At 35.3% G+C, this 19,434-nt stretch overlaps 1 protein-coding gene across 20 annotated transcripts in view; it reads right to left on the bottom strand.

The window, feature by feature from the left end:
* Zfp638 (zinc finger protein 638) overlaps positions 1–19,434 on the bottom strand; it is a 119,117-nt gene that overhangs the window by 28,748 nt on the left and 70,935 nt on the right. For 12 of the 20 annotated variants that reach the window (XM_006236749.5, XM_006236751.5, XM_039107597.2 and 9 more), the window contains 11 exons: positions 18,496–18,803; positions 16,826–17,100; positions 15,184–15,330; positions 13,506–13,628; positions 7,698–7,753; positions 7,475–7,527; positions 6,223–6,273; positions 4,373–4,441; positions 3,505–3,588; positions 2,825–2,893; positions 1,398–1,435 (listed from right to left, as the gene is read on the bottom strand). In XM_006236749.5, coding sequence (XP_006236811.1) covers positions 1,398–1,435; positions 2,825–2,893; positions 3,505–3,588; positions 4,373–4,441; positions 6,223–6,273; positions 7,475–7,527; positions 7,698–7,753; positions 13,506–13,628; positions 15,184–15,330; positions 16,826–17,100; positions 18,496–18,803 — 1,273 coding nt within the window. The remainder of the gene's footprint in view (positions 1–1,397; positions 1,436–2,824; positions 2,894–3,504; positions 3,589–4,372; positions 4,442–6,222; positions 6,274–7,474; positions 7,528–7,697; positions 7,754–13,505; positions 13,629–15,183; positions 15,331–16,825; positions 17,101–18,495; positions 18,804–19,434) is intronic. The other 8 variants (XM_006236753.5, XM_039107600.2, XM_063286059.1 and 5 more) reach the window with 2 other exon arrangements.

Genomic DNA, 19,434 nt, shown 5'->3' with positions numbered 1-19,434 from the left:
GAGGTGTGGCCTTGTTGGAATAGGTGTATCACTATGGGCATGGGCTTTAAAACCCTACTCCTAGCTGCCTAGAGGTCAGTCTTCCAGTAGCTACCTCAGATGAAGATGTTGAACCCTCAGCTCCTCCTGCACCATGCCTGCCTGGATGCTGCTATGCTCCTGTCTTGATGATAATGAACTGACTCTCTGAACCTGTAAGCCAGACAGACCCAATTAAATGTTGTCCTTATAGGAGTTGCCTTGGTCATGGTGTCTGTTCATAGCAGTAAAACCCTAACTAAAACAACCTGCAAAAAGCCAGAGCTTTAAAAAAACAAGTGACTAACAATCAGCCTCTCATGTTTGTTTATATATGGCTCCTTCTAAAGAGCTTTATGGGAATGCTGTACTACACTGACCCCATTACACCAGTGTTTTAAAATACTTTTCTATTTCTTTTTAAAGACTTATTTATTATATATAAGTACACTGTAGCTGTCTTCAGACACACCAGAAGAGGGCATTGGATCACATTACAGATGGTTGTGAGTCACCATGTGGTTGCTGGGATTTGAACTCAGGACCTCTGGAGGAGCAGGCAGTACCCTTAATACTGAGCCATCTCTCTAGCCCTAAAATACTTTTCTTAAACTACGACATCCTATTCAGTGATTTCTTACTCAGTGGATTATTAAATAAAAATGAATTAGGGCAAAGCATATGAGCAACCTTAAATTCTAACAATTGAAATCTAGATGAATATACTGTTAATATACTGTTAAATGTAAGAAAATAAAGTGAAATTTATGCCCTTTGAATAAATAATCATTTGTTTCTCTAAAAAAAAAAATGCAGTACAAACAATAAGCCTTGATAATCAAAATATTCACAGATCTCACATTTTAAGGCTAGAAAAAAATGAAATGTCAAAAAGGATTATTAGAAACTGTCTCAGCTAGTGATGTACTTGCAAAACATGTACAAAACCCTACATTTTAAGCCAATGAATGAATAAACTGAGTGTGGTAACACACTTCAGTAATAACCACACTAAAAAAGTTGAAGCAGGAAATGAAAGTCCAGGTTTCTCCTTGCAACATAGCATGTTCAAGCTCAGTCCAGGATACAAAGAAAGCCTATCTCAAACAAATATCACCTAATGAAACAAAACGAAACAAATTTTCAATGTGTACAGGTTCTAGTTTTTTCAGTTCCAAAATAGTTATCTGTTCCAAACTAAATTTGCCTTAACATGTTCTCAGAGGAAAGTAACCTTCATAAACACATATACATTTATTCAAGGTTTTTAAACCAACACCATATCTAAAGAGTTTAAAAATGACTAAAATATTTTGCCATGCCAAAAGGTGAATATAGTTGCTTTAAGAATTCTATGTAAATAAAATAAAAAAACTGACCTTGCTCACTGGTTCATTTTCTGTGGCCTCCAAAGCACCTTAATACCAAAAAAAAAAAAACAAAACAAAACAATAAAAAAACAATAAAAACACAATTTTTAAAAGTTCATGCAATCTTCAAGGTTCCTCTTTATTCCACAGTAAGTTAAATAAGTTATCTGGACATATGTGACTGACAAATGGGTAAGAAACAGTAGGAAAGAAGTATAAGAGGAACACCAAATCTTCCCTCTTTTATTGAAAAATGATTTAGTTTCTACTTCTTCCAGTTGCTTCCCACATCCCCCACTCTCCCATCCAGATTCACTCCCTTTCGTTCTCTCATTAGAAAGCCAGCTTCTAACATATAACAACAAAATGCTAGCAAAATAAAATATAGTAAGATAAAACAAAAATATATTCAAGTTTGTACAAGGCAAAGAAACAGCTGAAAATTACAATGTATACTCGGAAGACACTGGTGTACACTCATGCAGGCCATGTGCTTCCTGCTTCAGTCTCAGTCCACAGGAGCTCTGCTCAGTTGAGTTTAGAGGACCTTGTTTTTCTAGGATACCAGTCTTTAAGTACATTGTAATGACAACTTCGGAATTTTGGTTTCCTCACACACCCATACCCAGAAAGACAGAGAGACGGAGAGAGAGAGAGAGAGAGAGAGAGAGAGAGAGAGAGAGAGAGAGAGAGAGAGAGACAGAGACAGAGACAGAGACAGAGAGTGACAGAGACAGAGACAGAGACAGACAGACATTGTAAGAATATGTTTTCATTTTAATCACAGGTGTGGGAGATGAGGCTGTTTCAGACTGTCCACAGCAGCTGACTGTGATTGGCCTCGTGCTCTAGCAGGGGCATGATTTTGCCAGCTGCAGATAATTTCTGCTGCTGTGTGAACTCCGTTTGGAATTGTGGGGATTTTTTTAGAGGGTATATAAATGCTAGGGTCCCAAGAGGCAGAGTGGACTGCTGGTTGGTTATTGTTTGAGGCTTGTTAAACTGTCATGCACAAAAAAGAAATAAGAAGAAATTGAATATCCTGACAGTGAAGATGAGAAGATCAAACTTGTCCAAAGAAACTTGACCCCCTAAATTACCAGGTGGTAGGCTAAGGACAACATCAATGCCTTTCTGGCCTCTGACTTTTATTCAGGGATCTTTCCTTTTCTTTCTATCCTTTTATCTCTCTTATGTAGTGTTAGGGGTCGAAAGGGTAAAAAAAGGGTGGAAAAACGGTGGAAAAAAAAAGAACCCACAAAGAAGCACTAGCTATAATACATCTTGGATATAGTGACAAGAGTATAAACTGAATCCTAATTTGACTTAAGATTTTACCCCAGTACTAGAAAAATATACACATGTATCTCTTTTCTTAAAAGTACTTTCTTTCAATTTTAAATATAAAGCACAAAATAAAATTTCTACTGGCCTACCTGAAGTAGTTTCCACAGCAGTCTTTCCAGTGGCTTTGTCTTCTCTACTAGCCTTGACTTCAGAGTTTGCTGCATAAAACAGACTACTTTAATTTTCAAGAAAATAATACTATAATTAAACTAATGAATCTGAACTGGAATCTAAGCTAGTAATTTCATCACTTTAGATTCTCAAATGCTAATGAAACTTCTTTGAAAAACAAAATAATCCCTTTGAGGCTGTGTGGTTCTATGTGTGCAAACATACATGTGCATATGTGTCATACATATCAGAGTCAGAGGACAACATCTCCACGGCTATCTCCATTGCTCTCAAACCTTAATTTTTTGAGATAGGGTCTTACTAACTGACCCTAGAAATAGATATTCAGCAAAGTTGGCTGGCTAATGAACTCCAGAATTTGCCTATGTTGTCTGTCCCCACCCCAACCCAGCACTGGGATTACAGGTGTGTGCTATGCCTGGCTTTTATGTGGGTTGCTGGGAGCCAAATACAGGTTTTCATGCTTGCATACTCAACAACATTTTAATAACTGAGATATCTCAAACAGGCCTTTAGGAATTTTAAAGAAAATTTCAAAATATATCTTGAATATAAAGCAAGAAAATCCAAAAAAACAAAAACAAAAAAAAAAACAAAAACAAAAACAAAAAACCACTGAGTGATAGCACATGGTTACCTGATACAGTCACGGGTTTATTGTAGTCTTTGTTTTTGATATTCCCAGACTTTTTAGCTTCTAGAGACTTCTTTCCAGATTTTGCTTTTAAAAGTAGAATTAAACCATTACTCTAAGATTAAAAGCCTACTCGTTTTGCATATTTCATCTTAATATATCAGAAATAAATAGCTCAAGCTTATCTGAAAAGCAATTTATTACATTTTTATGTTCAAATTTTTATAAGTAATATTAAAACCAAATTTAAGTTGAAACATTTTTTGTTGGTCTTAAATTAGTCCCAAGTTTAATTCTCATGTGAAATATAGAATTAAAAATATGTATTTTGAAATGTCTACAAAAGCTTCTTGATATTCAGTATTAGAAAAGATACTATTAATAGGACTATGTTAATGTCAATGTACAACATTTATGTTAAAAAGTGTTTTCTTTATCAGGGAAAGTAATCTGTTTTAAATTAACAAGCATCAAATTAACTGTTTAAGCTGTGGAAAGGAGTATGAAATAACAATTAGAACAAGAGCAAAAGAGGGAAGATTAAACCATTTAAAGGGGACAATGACAGAGAAACCTATGAACATATTACTGCTGATCCATATAGTCATATACTTGCATATATAGTATATAACCATAATATATACTGCTACAGAATATAGACTGGTACAGAAATGTATTTTTTGTTAAAGAACATAGTACCAAAAAATAAAAAATCCTATATTGTAAAATTTAAATACTGAAGACTGCTAAATTCTTCAATGTGTTATCAGATACTAGAAATTATTGAATAAATTCTAAACTTGCTTTCAATAATGTATTCATTAAATTCATAAAATAAATTTAATAAGCCTCTCTCCCTCAGTTGTCTTACCTGTTTTGATAGAAGCTTTACCTTTCGCAGCTACCGTAACCACAGATTTTACAGAACCCGCTGATTTCCCTAAATCACAAAAGCTATAGTCAAAACTGTTTTTATTTGATACAAAACTAGTATCAATCTCCAAAGAACCTCATTAAAAAACGACAAGAATGACAATATTTTATTCAAAACATAAAATGGTATCATAATTTGGAACCTCTAGCTATAATTTCTTTAAGAGAGAGATATTGGTTACTAGAAAGTAGGATAGTTAAATATATCTCCCTGAATGTATGAATAAGCTAAAAACTAAAATACAATGGGTGAGGACACAAAGCAATCTCATGTGTTCACTGGTTCCAAAAGCAACTATACAAAGGCTCTCAATGTATGATTCTCTGGGTCACAGTTCATGAAATGCATTTAAAAATACGTAAGGTCACATAAAGACTGTTCACATAAGCTCACTGTTTATTTTTTACTGTGCCTAATTTACAAATTAAACTTTATCATAGCCAGGTGTGGCACACCCCTTTAATCCCAACACTCAACAAGCCAGAGGCAGGCTGATCTCTTCAGTTTGAGACTAGCCCTGGGCTACTTAGGAGTTCCAAGCCATCCTGGGAAACATAGTAAGACCCTGTCTCAAAATCTTAATTACAAGTGTATATGTATATATAAGTATACATATATAAATATATGTACATATAAAATATATATTAGTTAATACTGAAGCATATATATATATATATGGACTTTTTCAATATCAGACATTTACTGTATGTCTTAAAATATATGAATGTATCCCTGTCCATAATTGATAAATTATGCACCAATCCCTAAGAGTTCAGCACTTAACTAGTAAATTGTTAGCAATTTACAAGTTTGCTATTTTGGATAAACTGAACCTCAGTAAGCCAGTAGTTAAGAGATTTCTTTACGTATACATGTTATCATGGACAAATCACTTTACCACTTAGATGAGGATGCGAGAAACTTAAGGAAATAATGCCCAGCTAGCATTTATTCCCAGCAGTTAATGGAAGCTAGCAGTTTTAGTTCCCAACCTAATGACTCCCACAAACTTTAAATAAAATTGTTTGTTAAATAAATGAAATCTCAAAACGTTTCCTAAAACTTTATGATGACCTCAGAAGACCACCTTAGACTACATGAAAATTCCAAATCTGCCAGTTACAATGGCATTTCCCTTTTTAACACAAAGACAATTTAATATACTACTCTTTATCCTGAATATCTCTAATATAACCGGTACTTAGCAAAAATAGGAAGGAAAGGAGAATAGTGGAATGCACCAGGGTAAAGGGAAAGAAATTTTATTACTTAAAAACCCACTACAGTAAGCCAGGCATGGTGGTACACACCTGTAATTCTAGCACTCAGGAGGTTGAAGCAGGAGGATCAAGATTCAAGATCAACCTCGACTACATGGCAAGTTCAGGGCCCATTTGGGATACATGGGATGCGGTTTCAAACAACAAAAAAAGAACTATAGCTTATAAAAATTGTATGTGCATTATCCGGACAACTATATAATATAAAAATCAGTCATGAATGAAAGAGGAAGGAAAAAACTATGATATTCATTCCCTAAAATGCTTCTCCAGTTATCTTCGATAATATCAGAGTACTCTATATTAAATTTCATTCTGACAACTAAATGACTATAGTTCTCAAAGATTAATATATATTACTGAATATATACTTTATCTTGTGAAATACATGCCTATGTAGTTCTTCAGCAATTTAGTAACTAAAATCCTAATAAAAATAAACCATTATGACACGCAGTATAGATCAGTAGAAGAGGCACCTGCCTAGAACACATAAAACCGACATACCTGCAGATTTGTTCACCTTGACTGTAGATGACTTTATTTGTCCAGATTTGGCTAAAATAATGAAAAAAAAAAGTATTTCTATAGCACATTACAAATAACATTCAGATTTAGGTAAGAGCCGACCTTGGAGTAATTTTCAAAGAGCATTGTAGCCTCCATTCCCTTTTGTCCTGGGAGTTATTACTTTAAAAAATTCTTAGATGTAGACTTGACCAAGTCAAAATGCACACTTTTAGGTTTGGGGGTGTCTCAGTTAATGTACTTGCTCATGCAATATGAGGATTTGAGTTAGATTCCTAAAAAAAAAAAATCATATAAAAACTCTGAGTATGGCACCCCACACTCATAATCCCAGCATTGGGGACTAAGTTAACTGGTGAGCTCAAGGTCAACAAGAGACACTGTCTCAAAGGAGGAGGACAGTACTTCTGAGAATAAAAGTTGTCAAGAGTACACAAACATCAATTTTTTCTTCCTTCTTTCATTTAGTAAAATTTATTAATATTGAACTTTCCATCAGAAAGATTGTACAAATAGTTTCATTAATATTAATTGATAGTTAAGTGGCCTCTATTTCCATCCTAGAAAAGTTTTATCAAGTCATCAGCGCCTGTCCTGGTAGGAAAAGATACCATCTTTTACTCTGAATGGAAGTCTACGATTCATTCACCTTTTCTTTAATTATGGAGAAGTATATAAATTTTCATGATTAAAAGTCTCCTGAAAGCCAAGTGTAGTAGCTCACAACTTTAATCTCTGCACAAGGGAAGCAGAGGCAAGAGGGTCTCTGTGAGCTTGAGGTCAACCTGGTCTACAAAGTGAGTTCTACGGTAGGCAAGGCTGTGTAGAAAGATCACTGTTTGGGACATCACTATTTAAGGCTCAGTAAGTATCTTCCTAACATTATTTTGCAAGAAGTTTTTAGTAAACTGACAAAATACATTCATTTGAGTGAGTTTTAAAAGCTACAGTCTGGGGAGTTGGCTTAGTGGATAGTGTTTGCCTTTACACACATAAGGACCGGAGTTCACATTCCAGGATCCATGTAAAGTTAAATGCAGTAGCATTCATCTGTAATCCCAACATGCCTAAGGCAAACTGGTAGAAAGAGACAGAAGAATCCTAAGACAGTTAAGGATCAGCTACTCTGAAACACACAAACAGTGAACAATAAGAGATCCTGACAAGTGGAAAGCAAGGACGGACATCTGAGGACGTCTACTGACCTCTACACACAAAGATTACAACTTACCAGAAGAAGCTGAAGTGACATTTTCAATGACTTTTGAAGCATCTGTCTCTTTTCTATTTAAAAGGAAAAAAAATTAGAAAACACAAAAAACTAGTTTTAAATTCTATAAATGTCTAAAACTGAAGTTTGTGAATATTTAAATTTAAATTATGTTTAAAGATACAGCCTTAAAAATTAAACGTGGACACATTAATTTTTCATATGAAAACATGAATTCACTTACTTTAAAGCAGATGCAGATTTCTTAAGATCTAAAGGTTTCTTCTTCATTTCTTTGTTCTAAGAAAATATATTTACAAAAAAAATTAGCTTTCTCCAATTAGAAAAGGCAGTTTAGACAATATAGAAAAATGCAAAGTTCAACAATGAAAACATACAAAATCTTCCTCTTCTGGAGTATAAATGCCTATTACCCTTTCCTGTTTATATTTCCTTTGTGAACACAATGTTTTAGTCACTACAAGAGCTTCAGATGGGCCTCTGATTTTGTCCTCCCTTTCCATATGCCCATATTTTTCAACAGCATAAAATGAGATTGAACTTGCCACTGTACTCTTAGAACTTTTCATCAGACCCAAGGAAATATCAGTACAGTAGTTCCACCTATATGTGTGATGTGCCCTCAAAGAGCTCTAATAGATCAAACTAGGCACAGGATGAAACCAGAAGTATATGGTTTTTCCCTACACATATATATCTATAATAGCTGAATGTTTAAATTAGGTACAATAAAACATTAATGATAGTAAAAGAACATAATAAACCGTGATTATAGTTACATGGTTTGGTCTCTCAAAACATCATACCACCCTTTTCACTTCAGAGAAGTATCTCAGGCTGGAGAAATGGCTCGGTGGTTAAAGAACAATGACTGCTCTTCCAAAGGACCTGAGTTCAATTCCCAGAAACCACGTGGTGGCTCACAACCATCTACAATGAGATCTGATGCCCTCTTCTGGTGTGTCTGAACACAGTGACGGTGTACTCACATACATGGAATGAATAAATAAATCAATCTTTAAAAAAAAAAAAAGTGGGTTGGGGATTTAGCTCAGTGGTAGAGCGCTTGCCTAGCAAGCGCAAGGCCCTGGGTTCGGTCCCCAGATCCGGAAAAAAAAAAAAAAAGTATCTCATGGTTTCTTTGGCGCATATATATATATATATATATATATATATATATATATATATATATACACACACACACACACACACACACACACACACACACACACACACACACACACACACACTGACCATCAACATACACCCTAAGAACAAGGTTGAGCAAAGTAAGAATTACTTGAATAAAAGCAAAATGGGATTTTGGAAGGGTGGTGCATGCCTTTAATCCCAGCACTCACAGGAGGCAGGGGACAGGAGGCAGGAAGCAGAGGTGGGCTGATTTCTGTGAACTGAAGGCCAGACTGGTCTACACTGAAGTTTATGAGACTTATGTTTTAGTCTCATTATGTTTAACACGATGAAATCCTATCTGTAAAGGTACAAGACGGTGTCATACAAGCTTCCAAAGGAGAGAAGCAACCAACAGTTAGTTCTACTGAGGTATGATGCCCATGAACCACAATAATAAACAGCCTGGCACAATAACCCTAAGAGTGCAGTAGTGCATGCATTTCTATGCAGTAACTAACAGTTCTCCAACTGGACATAGACGCATTCCACAAGAGAGAAACCATGCCTAATGCCGAGTACTGGAAACCTAACCAACTACTCTGAGTTAGTGACGGTCACTGATCTTCAACAGCATAATCCCTAACAACAATCTAAACATCTGCCCTTCTACCCTCAATCCCTCATCAAGGAAACTTCATTTTGCAGCAAGACCATTACAGAAAACCACAACCAATCAAAATGTAGAATCGTGAAGCTAAATCCCAATGGGGAAATCTATAAACATTCCCCAAGCTAAGGACTGGAGAACATATCAGAAGAGGAAGTGGAAGGAAAAATTGTAAGAGTTAGAAGAACAGGGAGCTTGCTGTGAGATTATGTTGTCTAGTAAGGTCAGAAGCTATACTCAGAAAGTTTCACCAGCATTACACTAATAGACATGCTCAAGTGGAGGCTTGGGAGGAGTGCTCACAAGATCACATCCTTACACAAGAAACTATAGGCAACTAAGGAATGCTGAGAGTGGAAGAAATAGTCTTCTCTGGGAAGAGTACACCAACTGGTTATCCAATACCAATACCTGAAACACAGATGAGTAACATTGGCTGGTTTTGTGTGTCAATTTGACACAAAAGAGCCTCCCTTGAGGAAATGCCTCCATGAGATCCCGCTTTAAGGCATTTTCTAAATTAGTGATCAAGGGTGGGAGGGCCCACTGTGGGTGGTGCCATCCCTGGGTTGGTAGTCCTGGGTTCTATGAGAAAGCAAGCTGAGCAAGCCAGGGGAAGCAACCTAGTAAGCAGCACTCCTCCATAGCTTTTGCATCAGCTCCTGCCTACAGGTTCCTACCCTGTGTGAGTTCCTGTCCTAACTTCCTTTGGTGATGAACCCTACTATGGAAGTGTAAACCCTTTCCTCCCCAACTTGCTTCTGAGTCATGATGTTCTGTGCAGGAATACAAACAATGACTAAGACAAACATTATACAGACTGAGCAGGGTATATGTAGGGATATATATGTATATACATATATGGATATACCTGCAGTGAAAGAAAAAAGTAGACATGAATTGGAGACAGCAAGGGGTTTGAAGGGAAGAAAGAAATTATGTAACTATATTGTAATCTAAAAAAATGAAAACAAGAGTTTTCAACAGTCAATAGAAACCAGAGACCATTACTGAGTAACTGAAGGGCAGGCAGTATACACATCACGCATATACTAGACAGTTAGCAGGATAAAGCCAGAGAGTTGTGGATTTCTTCACGCTATTCAATCGGAAACATATGGAATATCTATTTCAGAATTTTCCATTTAATACTTTTATACAAAAGCAGACCCAGTGAAACTACAGAAAATTATATTCAAAATAAAAGAGTACAAATAATGAACTCTTAAGAGTTTATATTATATAAATCACTAATTTGGGTAAACAAGATGGACTAGTAGGTGAAGGTACTTGCTGAACAAATCCGACTAATTTGATGTTCAGATTCTAGGGAGAAAAAAAGAGAACCAATTCCTAAGAACTGTTCGATGCCCTCCATATGTACACTACAGTACGCATGTGCCTGTATCTGTATGTTTTTCAGACACACAAAACGATAAGTAAAATTTAAATTTACAAAATAAAATTTGGGGTTCAGTGGTCACTGGCTGCTCTTCTAGAAGATGTAAGTTTGATGCCCAGCACCCACATGGCAGTTCACAACTGTTTGTAACTCCAGTTGCAGAAGATCTGATAGCCTCCTGTGACTTCCAAGTGCAGCAGGTATGGACACGGTGCACATACATACAAAGAGCAACCAATAAAATAAAAAGTAATACACACACAATTGTTAAAGAGCACAAAATGTAAATAAATAGAATGACAAATTGTATTTCTGAATAGATATAATGTAAAATCATCAATATAAGCAAGTCAAATCTCAGTATTTACTAGAGACTCTAAATGAATGATAAAATTAGTTCCCGATTAAATGAAAATGGGACACTATGAAAGACTCACTGGCTAAGAGAACTAACTCACTGCCAACCCTGAAGCCTAAGTTTGAACCTCAGAATCCACAAAATGAGAAAGGACTGAACCCCACAAGTTGTTTTTTATCTTCAGGCATGTGCTGTTTACACGTACAAACGCACTCAAACAGACTTATTAACATCAATTTAAATAGAAAACAAAGAAAAAGAACTCTACCAGAAAAACAAGGAATTAGAACAGTTGAAAACTATATAGTAATACCATTCAATAACTCTATTTATGCAAAAGAATAATTTCAAACAGATCTATGCATGTAGAGTGGTTTGTACACAGGCAGCTTTCAAACTGTTGAGAAAGGAGAGATTTTGGGTTTAGGTCCCTACCTGTTTTGGAAATAATACTGACCCCAACCAGATTATACATTTTATAATATATTTATTATATATTATAACATAAATGTTAAACATATAAATCATATATGTATAATTTTTTAACAGCAAGAAAACAGACTATATTTGTGGCCCTGAACTAGAGATGATCTTATAAAACATGACAAATGAGAAAAGCAAAATCCACATTAGAAAATATAAATGCATTCAAGCATATGGAAATGAAAAATATTCTTTACATTTATCTTATTTATTTATTGTGCACCTTCTGTATTTATGAGTGTTATATAATAGAAGTGTGGTATTCACAGAACAAGCTCCACGGGCTGGTCGCTGCTCTCCTTTTACCATGTGGTTAGGTCATCAGAGTCAGTGGCAAGTGCCTTACTTCACTGAGCCATCAATCATACTGGCTCATTTCTAGTATATGGGAATTTAAAATATTTTATAGATATATATTCATATATATTTTTATATTGCTTAGATATATATATGAAGCAACATACCAAAGACAATGCTTTCTACATTGTCAGAATTCCAAGATTACAGAATACTAAGTTAGTATGAAGGATAGAACAACACCTATAAATGCATTCATATGAAGATAAAAATACCATAGAAAGCTGCATGTGATAGTTCATGCCTATATTACAGCAGGGAAGCTGAAGCAGGGATAGGAATTTGAGGTCAGTCTGGCCTATATAGTGACTCCCTTCAAATCAACAAAAATACCAATAGAAAGTGGAAAAGATATAGACAACTCAACAAAGGAGGTTTAACATAGATAACTAATAATTATTTTTAAAATAATACAGCATATTTCCACTGGATTTTTAAATTGAAGAAATTCATAAATACAAAAGGGTGGCCAGTAAAAGTCATGAGGAGTTAACTAAAGTCTTGCTTTTGGAAAGAAAAAAAAAAAAAAAGGAATAATTCAAGTATCTATAAGGAACTGTCAAGATAAACATAATCACAACATAAAAGTCACAAAAAAATGAGAAAAGACTCAATCACTTTTAAGATTAAATTAATACTGATTAAGGAATTATGTATTAATGAATCTCTAAAGAAGGCATTCTATAGCAAATAAAAAGGTAAACTGTCAAACATATATAACCAAAGCAAAACTTACTGGAAATTTCTTTCTTTCTTTCTTTTTTTAAAGACTTTTATTTATTTTACGTATGTGAGTACACTGTAGAGTAAGTACACTGTAGCTGTCTTCAGACACACCAGAAGAAGGTTTTGGATACATTACAAATAGTTGTGAGCCACCATGTGGTTGCTGGGAATTTAACTCAGGACCTCTGGAAGAACAGTCGGAGCTCTTAACCACTGAGCCATCTCTCTAGCCCCCTGAAAATTTCTAAATAATTCTATAGATATTATCTATGGACATTACAACATAGGAAATGGTCTAGAAAAACTAAACTCAAATATTGGTATGTCTGGGGCTGGGGATTTAGCTCAGTGGTAGAGCGCTTACCTAGGAAGCGCAAGGCCCTGGGTTCGGTCCCCAGCTCCGGGGGGGGGGGGGGGGGGGGGGGGAGGGAATATTGGTATGTTTAAAAAAACAAAAGGCTTCATTGAACATGTGGATATAAGTTCAAAACCTGTAAGCATAATTATGGTTTCATAAACAAAGGATGGGCAGAAGAGAAAGTTTAAGAACTGGAGCAAAGTAGTTATGGGGTCTTCTACGGTGCCGTCAATATTCTACTTGGCAACCCAGGTGGCCGTTTCAGCGTCTGTTACCCTGGTACTTACTAGCCTTGTCTGCTGTTCATCACTTAACATTATACTAGTTGTGGTGGTACATAAGTAGACAAATAAAAAAGGTTTTAATTCTTTGGACTAAGATTTATGTACTTTTTTTTTCCTTTTCTTTTTTTCGGATCTGGGGACCGAACCCAGGGCCTCAAGCGCTCTATCGCTGAGCTAAATCCCCAACCCCTTATGTACTTTTCTACATGTATCCCATACATTTAAAAAGTTAAAGTAACAGAAACATCTAAATTCAATTTACCTGTGGCTTTTTCTTTCCTGGAACACATACTTTCACACTTTTCCCTTTTATCACAAGAGGCATTGTTTCAATGTACTTCATGATTGAAGTAACTGCTTTTTTAAACTCCATCTCCAAGTAAGCCTAAAATAAAATTTGTGTGTGAATGAAAAATCTGTTTTAAAAGCATTGATTTTATTTATATTCATTCTTTTTATGAGAGTCTCATCCAGGCTGGCCTTGCTTTGCTATGTAGTCAATGCTGTTCTTCAAATTTTGACCCTCCTGTCGCTACCATCCATGTGCCACCTCACTAGGCTTACAGTTTGGCATTTTAAAATAGACTTAATGCTCTCTGTGGAACATAAGAACTGGTGCTTTTGTCATTTTGTTTTGCTAACATAATATGATCTTAAGGATGTTTCTCATACAATATATAATTTAAATAAGTTCTACGTCATTACCAAGATAAGAGTCCATAGCAGGCTCCTGGGACAGGAAGAAATGGGAAGGCATGGCTAATTTGGAGGAGAGCCAAGATCTAGTCTAGTTTACTTTGAGTCTGGTTTTTTGTTTTGTTTTGTTTTGTTTATAAGCAAGTTTTAAAAAAATACATATTATTTCACTAAGGTTTGGAACTACCAAACAAATGTTACTTATTTCTACTGAACGTTCATCCATATTAAGCAAATAATATTTTTAAGTGATAAGAAATGAGGAAAGGAGCTAGAGAGATGGTTTAGTAGTTAAAAGCATTGGGTACTTTTCCAGAACTCTTATGGTCGCTGCAGCACCAGGCAGGTATGTGGTCTACAGACTACATGTAGATAATACACCCATATACATAAACTTAAAAAATGTGGAATAAATTACAGACTTTTAGTTTCAATAAAACCCTGTAGGATATATTCTGGGTTGGTCAGTTTTATCTACTGAAACTATAGACTTGGTTTTGATCTACAGATATCACATCTAAGACGATCACCATAATCTTTTCTTACCCACTCCCTTCCCTGAATCCTTCATCTGCTGAGCAAGCCTCTCTTTTATATTGTATTTCATTTCTTTTCTGGTTTGTGACCCACTGTATTTAATTGAAATCGCATGCATGACCATAAGCCTGATATGTATGCATAATTTGTATTTTTGAGCTGAGGACCATATCCAGAGCCTAGCAAGCATTCTATCATGAGATAAATGCCAACCTCAAAATATTTATTTAAAGCCTCTTGCTTTAAGGCAACTATCATGTCTTCACTTTGCCTTAACTCACACTAGTCTATTATCCTTAGTCTAGGGTTAGTCCCTAATTCTCAAACTCTATCATGAATATAACATGCACATAAACAATACAAACTGTACAAAAAAAGATTTATTTTCTAACTTTCACCTTTATTTTTAGAATTTTTAGAAGCATAGCAATGCTTCCTTATTTATATATCCATACCTACTTCTACAGCACAAAGGCAAAATAACTGTGATCCTATGACCAGCCTACGAAACCTTAAGTATTTATCATCTGGCACTTTATTATGTAAATAAGTCAATTCCCTGGAACCTTGTTCATTCCTGGGTACTCTTCCTGTCAATACAAATACTATGAATAGTTAATTATGACACACAGATAGCACAAAGCAGCTAGGATATCAACAATAGCAACAAGTCTGCATGAATTTTCACAACTGACTAAATGACTCACCTCATTTCTACAAGGAACAAGGAGGACATCACTAATTTTCCCAAATGGCTGAAATGCTTTTCTAATATCTTCTTCAGTAAAGCCATCCTCTGGAAGTTCAGACACAAGAAGAATTGAGTTGGAACTCAAAGACTGATCTTTCCGTGGCTGATTTTGGAATGAAAGAAAATTAAAAAGAAAGCACATAAGCCATAAGGTACAGTAGTCATAACTTCACATATAATTTCTACTATTCAATTTAATACTTTTATGGATCTCTTTTGGATAGTACATTTCTGTTCACTCTCCATTCCAGTAATTCAAGGGATGGTAACAGAACATGTAAGAACTCATACAGGCCAGGTAAACACTGCTAATGCATTGTAACAAGACACTGTCTTTAAAAAGAATTGCAGGGCAAGCTGCTTGTCAGCACTGCCCCAAGACTAGGCCAGTGTGGCAGAGCAGACAGCTATGAGTTCAGAAAGGTACGTCATCATCTGTAACTCATATAATAAAGGTGTTGACTGTTCCATTTTCATTTCAAAAACAAACAACAGGGTTGGGGATTTAGCTCAGTGGTAGAGCGCTTGCCTAGCAAGCGCAAGGCCCTGGGTTCAGTCCCCAGCTCCGAAAAAAAAAAAAAAAAATTAACAAAAGAAACCAGGCATAGTGACACATGCCTTTAATTTCAGCATCCAGGAGGCAGAGGCAGGTAGACTTCTTGTGAGTTCCAGGACAGCCTAATCTACATAGTGAGTTTCAGGACAGTCAGAGATATGTAATAAAGAGACTGCGTTTCAAAACAAACAATAGAAAGGAATCTGGTTATACATAATACCAAGTTTACCAAAAGTTTTTGAAAATCCTATCAACAAAAGTCCTGAAACAAAATCTTGTAAGATTAATTAAAATTTTTCCCTATATTCAATAGTCCTAATAATCTTCAAACTTTTATAATTATATATTGTTTTAAGGTTAACCAAAATTTAACCTTTTGGAACACAGAATATAATTGTCGAAAGTCTTCAGTGTATTTAGACAATATCAAAAGTACATATTATAAAATATTAGGCCTACCAGAATTATACAAATGACACTTTAGATGTTATTTAACAGTAATTCAACAAAATATGAGTATGCCAGTATAGTAACAAGTAGGTTATAATCAAAATACACCAGTAAATCAGCACTGAAAAACAAACACTACTACACCGAAAGCAGACAGAAAATCATCAATTCTTAACTTCAAGCTGATAAAAATTAAGGTTCATTAATACTGGTTGTGCTAAATTCTCCAGCCACACAGCTCCTGAAGCTAACCAAACTCTTCATAAATATATCACAGCATAAGCTTTTGTTCTGAGATCATGTCTGTTAAGAAGCTTTAGCCTGCCTAACTACACTACAAGAATATGCACTACCCTGACTAAAACGTTTTTGGGCACATCAAACACTAACCATCTGGGATTCCTAAGCTACAAGAGTGAGTTATTGGGCTTTTATTACTCATAAGGAAAAAACCTGTCTCACATCCAAGCAATTTAATAAATATTGATTTCAAATTATAAGAACTGTGACCCCAAAGATCCAATTTCTTTTTCTATTTGTCATAGTAACAGATGCAGGTACACTTGAACTAATCCACAAAAGAATTACTAACCTTTCGCTGGACCAAGGCACCTTTACCAGACACCTGTTTACCTTCAGGTAAAGTGTCATCTTCAAGATTCTTAGACTTGTGTGCAGAATGTCCTCCTAAATGTGAGTCACTCTTTACAGAGCTTATAGATTTTGCGGATGGTTTCGTTCCACTCGTAAGTTTAGGCTTTTGTGCTGGTGAGAGCCCTTTATCAACTGCTTCAATATGTTTCTGTTTAGTAACTTCTGTCCCATGTATAGATCGTTGTCCTCCATCTTCTAATGCCTTTTTTCTATCTGGTTAGAAAAAAATACATATATTCATACATACAAATTAAAATGAACTAAATGGCATGTAGCCTTTTTATGACAACACAGCATTGCTATCTACTGGGATTTTTGGAGAGAAGGGTCATTTTATCCCAAGAGAATACTTGTTATTTATTCAAGCATTTATTAAGCACATATTTATTTAATGATAAATTATTTTACAAGACTATGCTCATAAAACCATACGCTCTAGAAAAATTAAAAAAATAAAACTTAAAAGACCATTTCAAAACACTGTGAGTAACATGAGTAAGATTAGAGATCAATACTGGTTGTGCTCAGTATGCAGCTCACTCACTGTATGTAAGCATGCACACGGGCACGCACGAACACGCAGTTCTCAGTCTACAGCCTCTCATCTTCAATCTTTATATGCAGTGGCTCCTTTGTTCAGTGATCATTCCTATGTCAACAGTCCTCAAAATTTTGGCTATAGGGTCTCTTAATAATCAAGATCCTAGAGCTTATTTATTTTATTTAACACATCAGAAGTTAAAATAGAATTTTAAAACTGCTAACTAATTTAATAATACTTCCATATTAATACTTTTATGAAAATTAACTACTAGCAATAGCATGAGATGATTAATACCATTCCACATTTTCTTAAGCATATTAGCACTGAGCTTGAAAGTTAACTTTTTTTTAAGCTCTGCTCTGTATCTAATTCACTATGTGTGTGCTATATGCATACTTTTAGCTCAAAGTATAAAGAAAATCAATCCGAACACAGATTTGTTTTTGGAAAAGGGAAAAAAGCTTACACAACTCTGAAAAGACCTATAGACCCCTATTAGGAACTTAGGGTCTTGGACAATCCCGATATTAGTCAGCTTACACATTTTAGTTATTCCCATTTCCATTCAATTTCTTTAAATATACTGAATACAGTTAAAGACATGTGTAAAGCACAACCTTAACATCAACAATGGTTTCTTTCATTATAGGCCATGTATATATGTATGCATGCATGCATGTATGCATGTACATATTTTGGTATATGAGTGACTTTTAGAAGTCACTATATAATCATTAAATAATTAGGAGATAATTGTTCAAAGTATGAAGTTAGCCTCAAATTTATTTTATGTAGTTGAAAATAACCTTGAACTCTCAATCCTCTACCTCAGCCTTCCAATTTGCTGGAATTACAGGTGTATACCATCCAGCTTATCTTCAGTCCTTGTTTTTTAAAATGGATGCTGATGAATTAAACTTTCCATATATCTAGCCAAAGTTACAAGAATAACAGACTCTCAAGTGTGATTCCAATTTTATATAGCAACTTTAAAATTTAATAAAAATACAATAGCTCATTTCCAAAACTCAAACAAAATGACGGCATTAGGATTATCAGTGTACCTGATCTCACTGATCTTCTTGATGTCCTTTCTGGACTAACTGACCGATAGGACTTCGGACTTCTTCTAATGAGATTTCGACTACGATATGGAGAACGGGACCTGGATCTGGATCTAGATCTGGATCTATATTTAGAAATGAAACGGTGGCAAATTCTTGGACTTCGACTCCTTGGTCTATAGATATAACGAATGGGACTTCGAGATCGACGGACTCTGTGACCTGAGCTTGATCTCCTAGAATGTCTGGGACTGGGGGAATGAGAACGTCTTCTTGGCGTTTCATTTTCTTTCCTATTGCTCTCATTTCTACAGAGTAGAAAACAGAAACAAGACTCAGCAATTTAATGTTGATTTAAACTGTATTAAATGACACGTAATTTTTTAAACAAACACTTATTTTTATTTATGAATGTGTATACTGTTGTAAGCGTGTACAAGCCTGAGTATGTGCCCAGGTTCCCATGGAGGTATCAGATTCTTTAGAGCTGGAATTATATATTGTTGTAAGCCACCCCATATAGATGCTAGGAGCTGAATTCATGTCCCCTATAAGAGCAGTAAGTACTCTGAACCTTTGGGCAATCTTTCCAGACCTTTCATTGTGTTTGTTTTTGTTTTAGAGAAAAGCTCTCACTATGTAGCCCAGGCTAACTCTGAACTTGTGACAATCCTCAATCTGAGTCTCCTAAATGCTGGGATTACAGGTGTTAGACACCATGCCTGGCTCAATAGTAGTTTATTTAAAACAATCTACTGGGCTGACAAAACAGCTGGGTGTGTGGAGTTGCTTGCACAACCTAATAACCTGAGTTTGATCACCAGACCCATTAAGTTTACAAGAGAAAACCAACTCTAGAATGTTGTCCTCTGACATCCACAAGCAACATGGCACATGGGCATGTATATACACATGCATACATGAACAAACAAACACACA

The sequence above is a fragment of the Rattus norvegicus genome, chromosome 4 (assembly GCF_036323735.1).
Source record: "Rattus norvegicus strain BN/NHsdMcwi chromosome 4, GRCr8, whole genome shotgun sequence".
Classification (NCBI taxonomy): Eukaryota; Metazoa; Chordata; class Mammalia; order Rodentia; family Muridae; genus Rattus; species Rattus norvegicus.
Note: the sequence above shows the minus strand (reverse complement) of the source record. Positions and strands in the feature narration are given on the sequence as shown.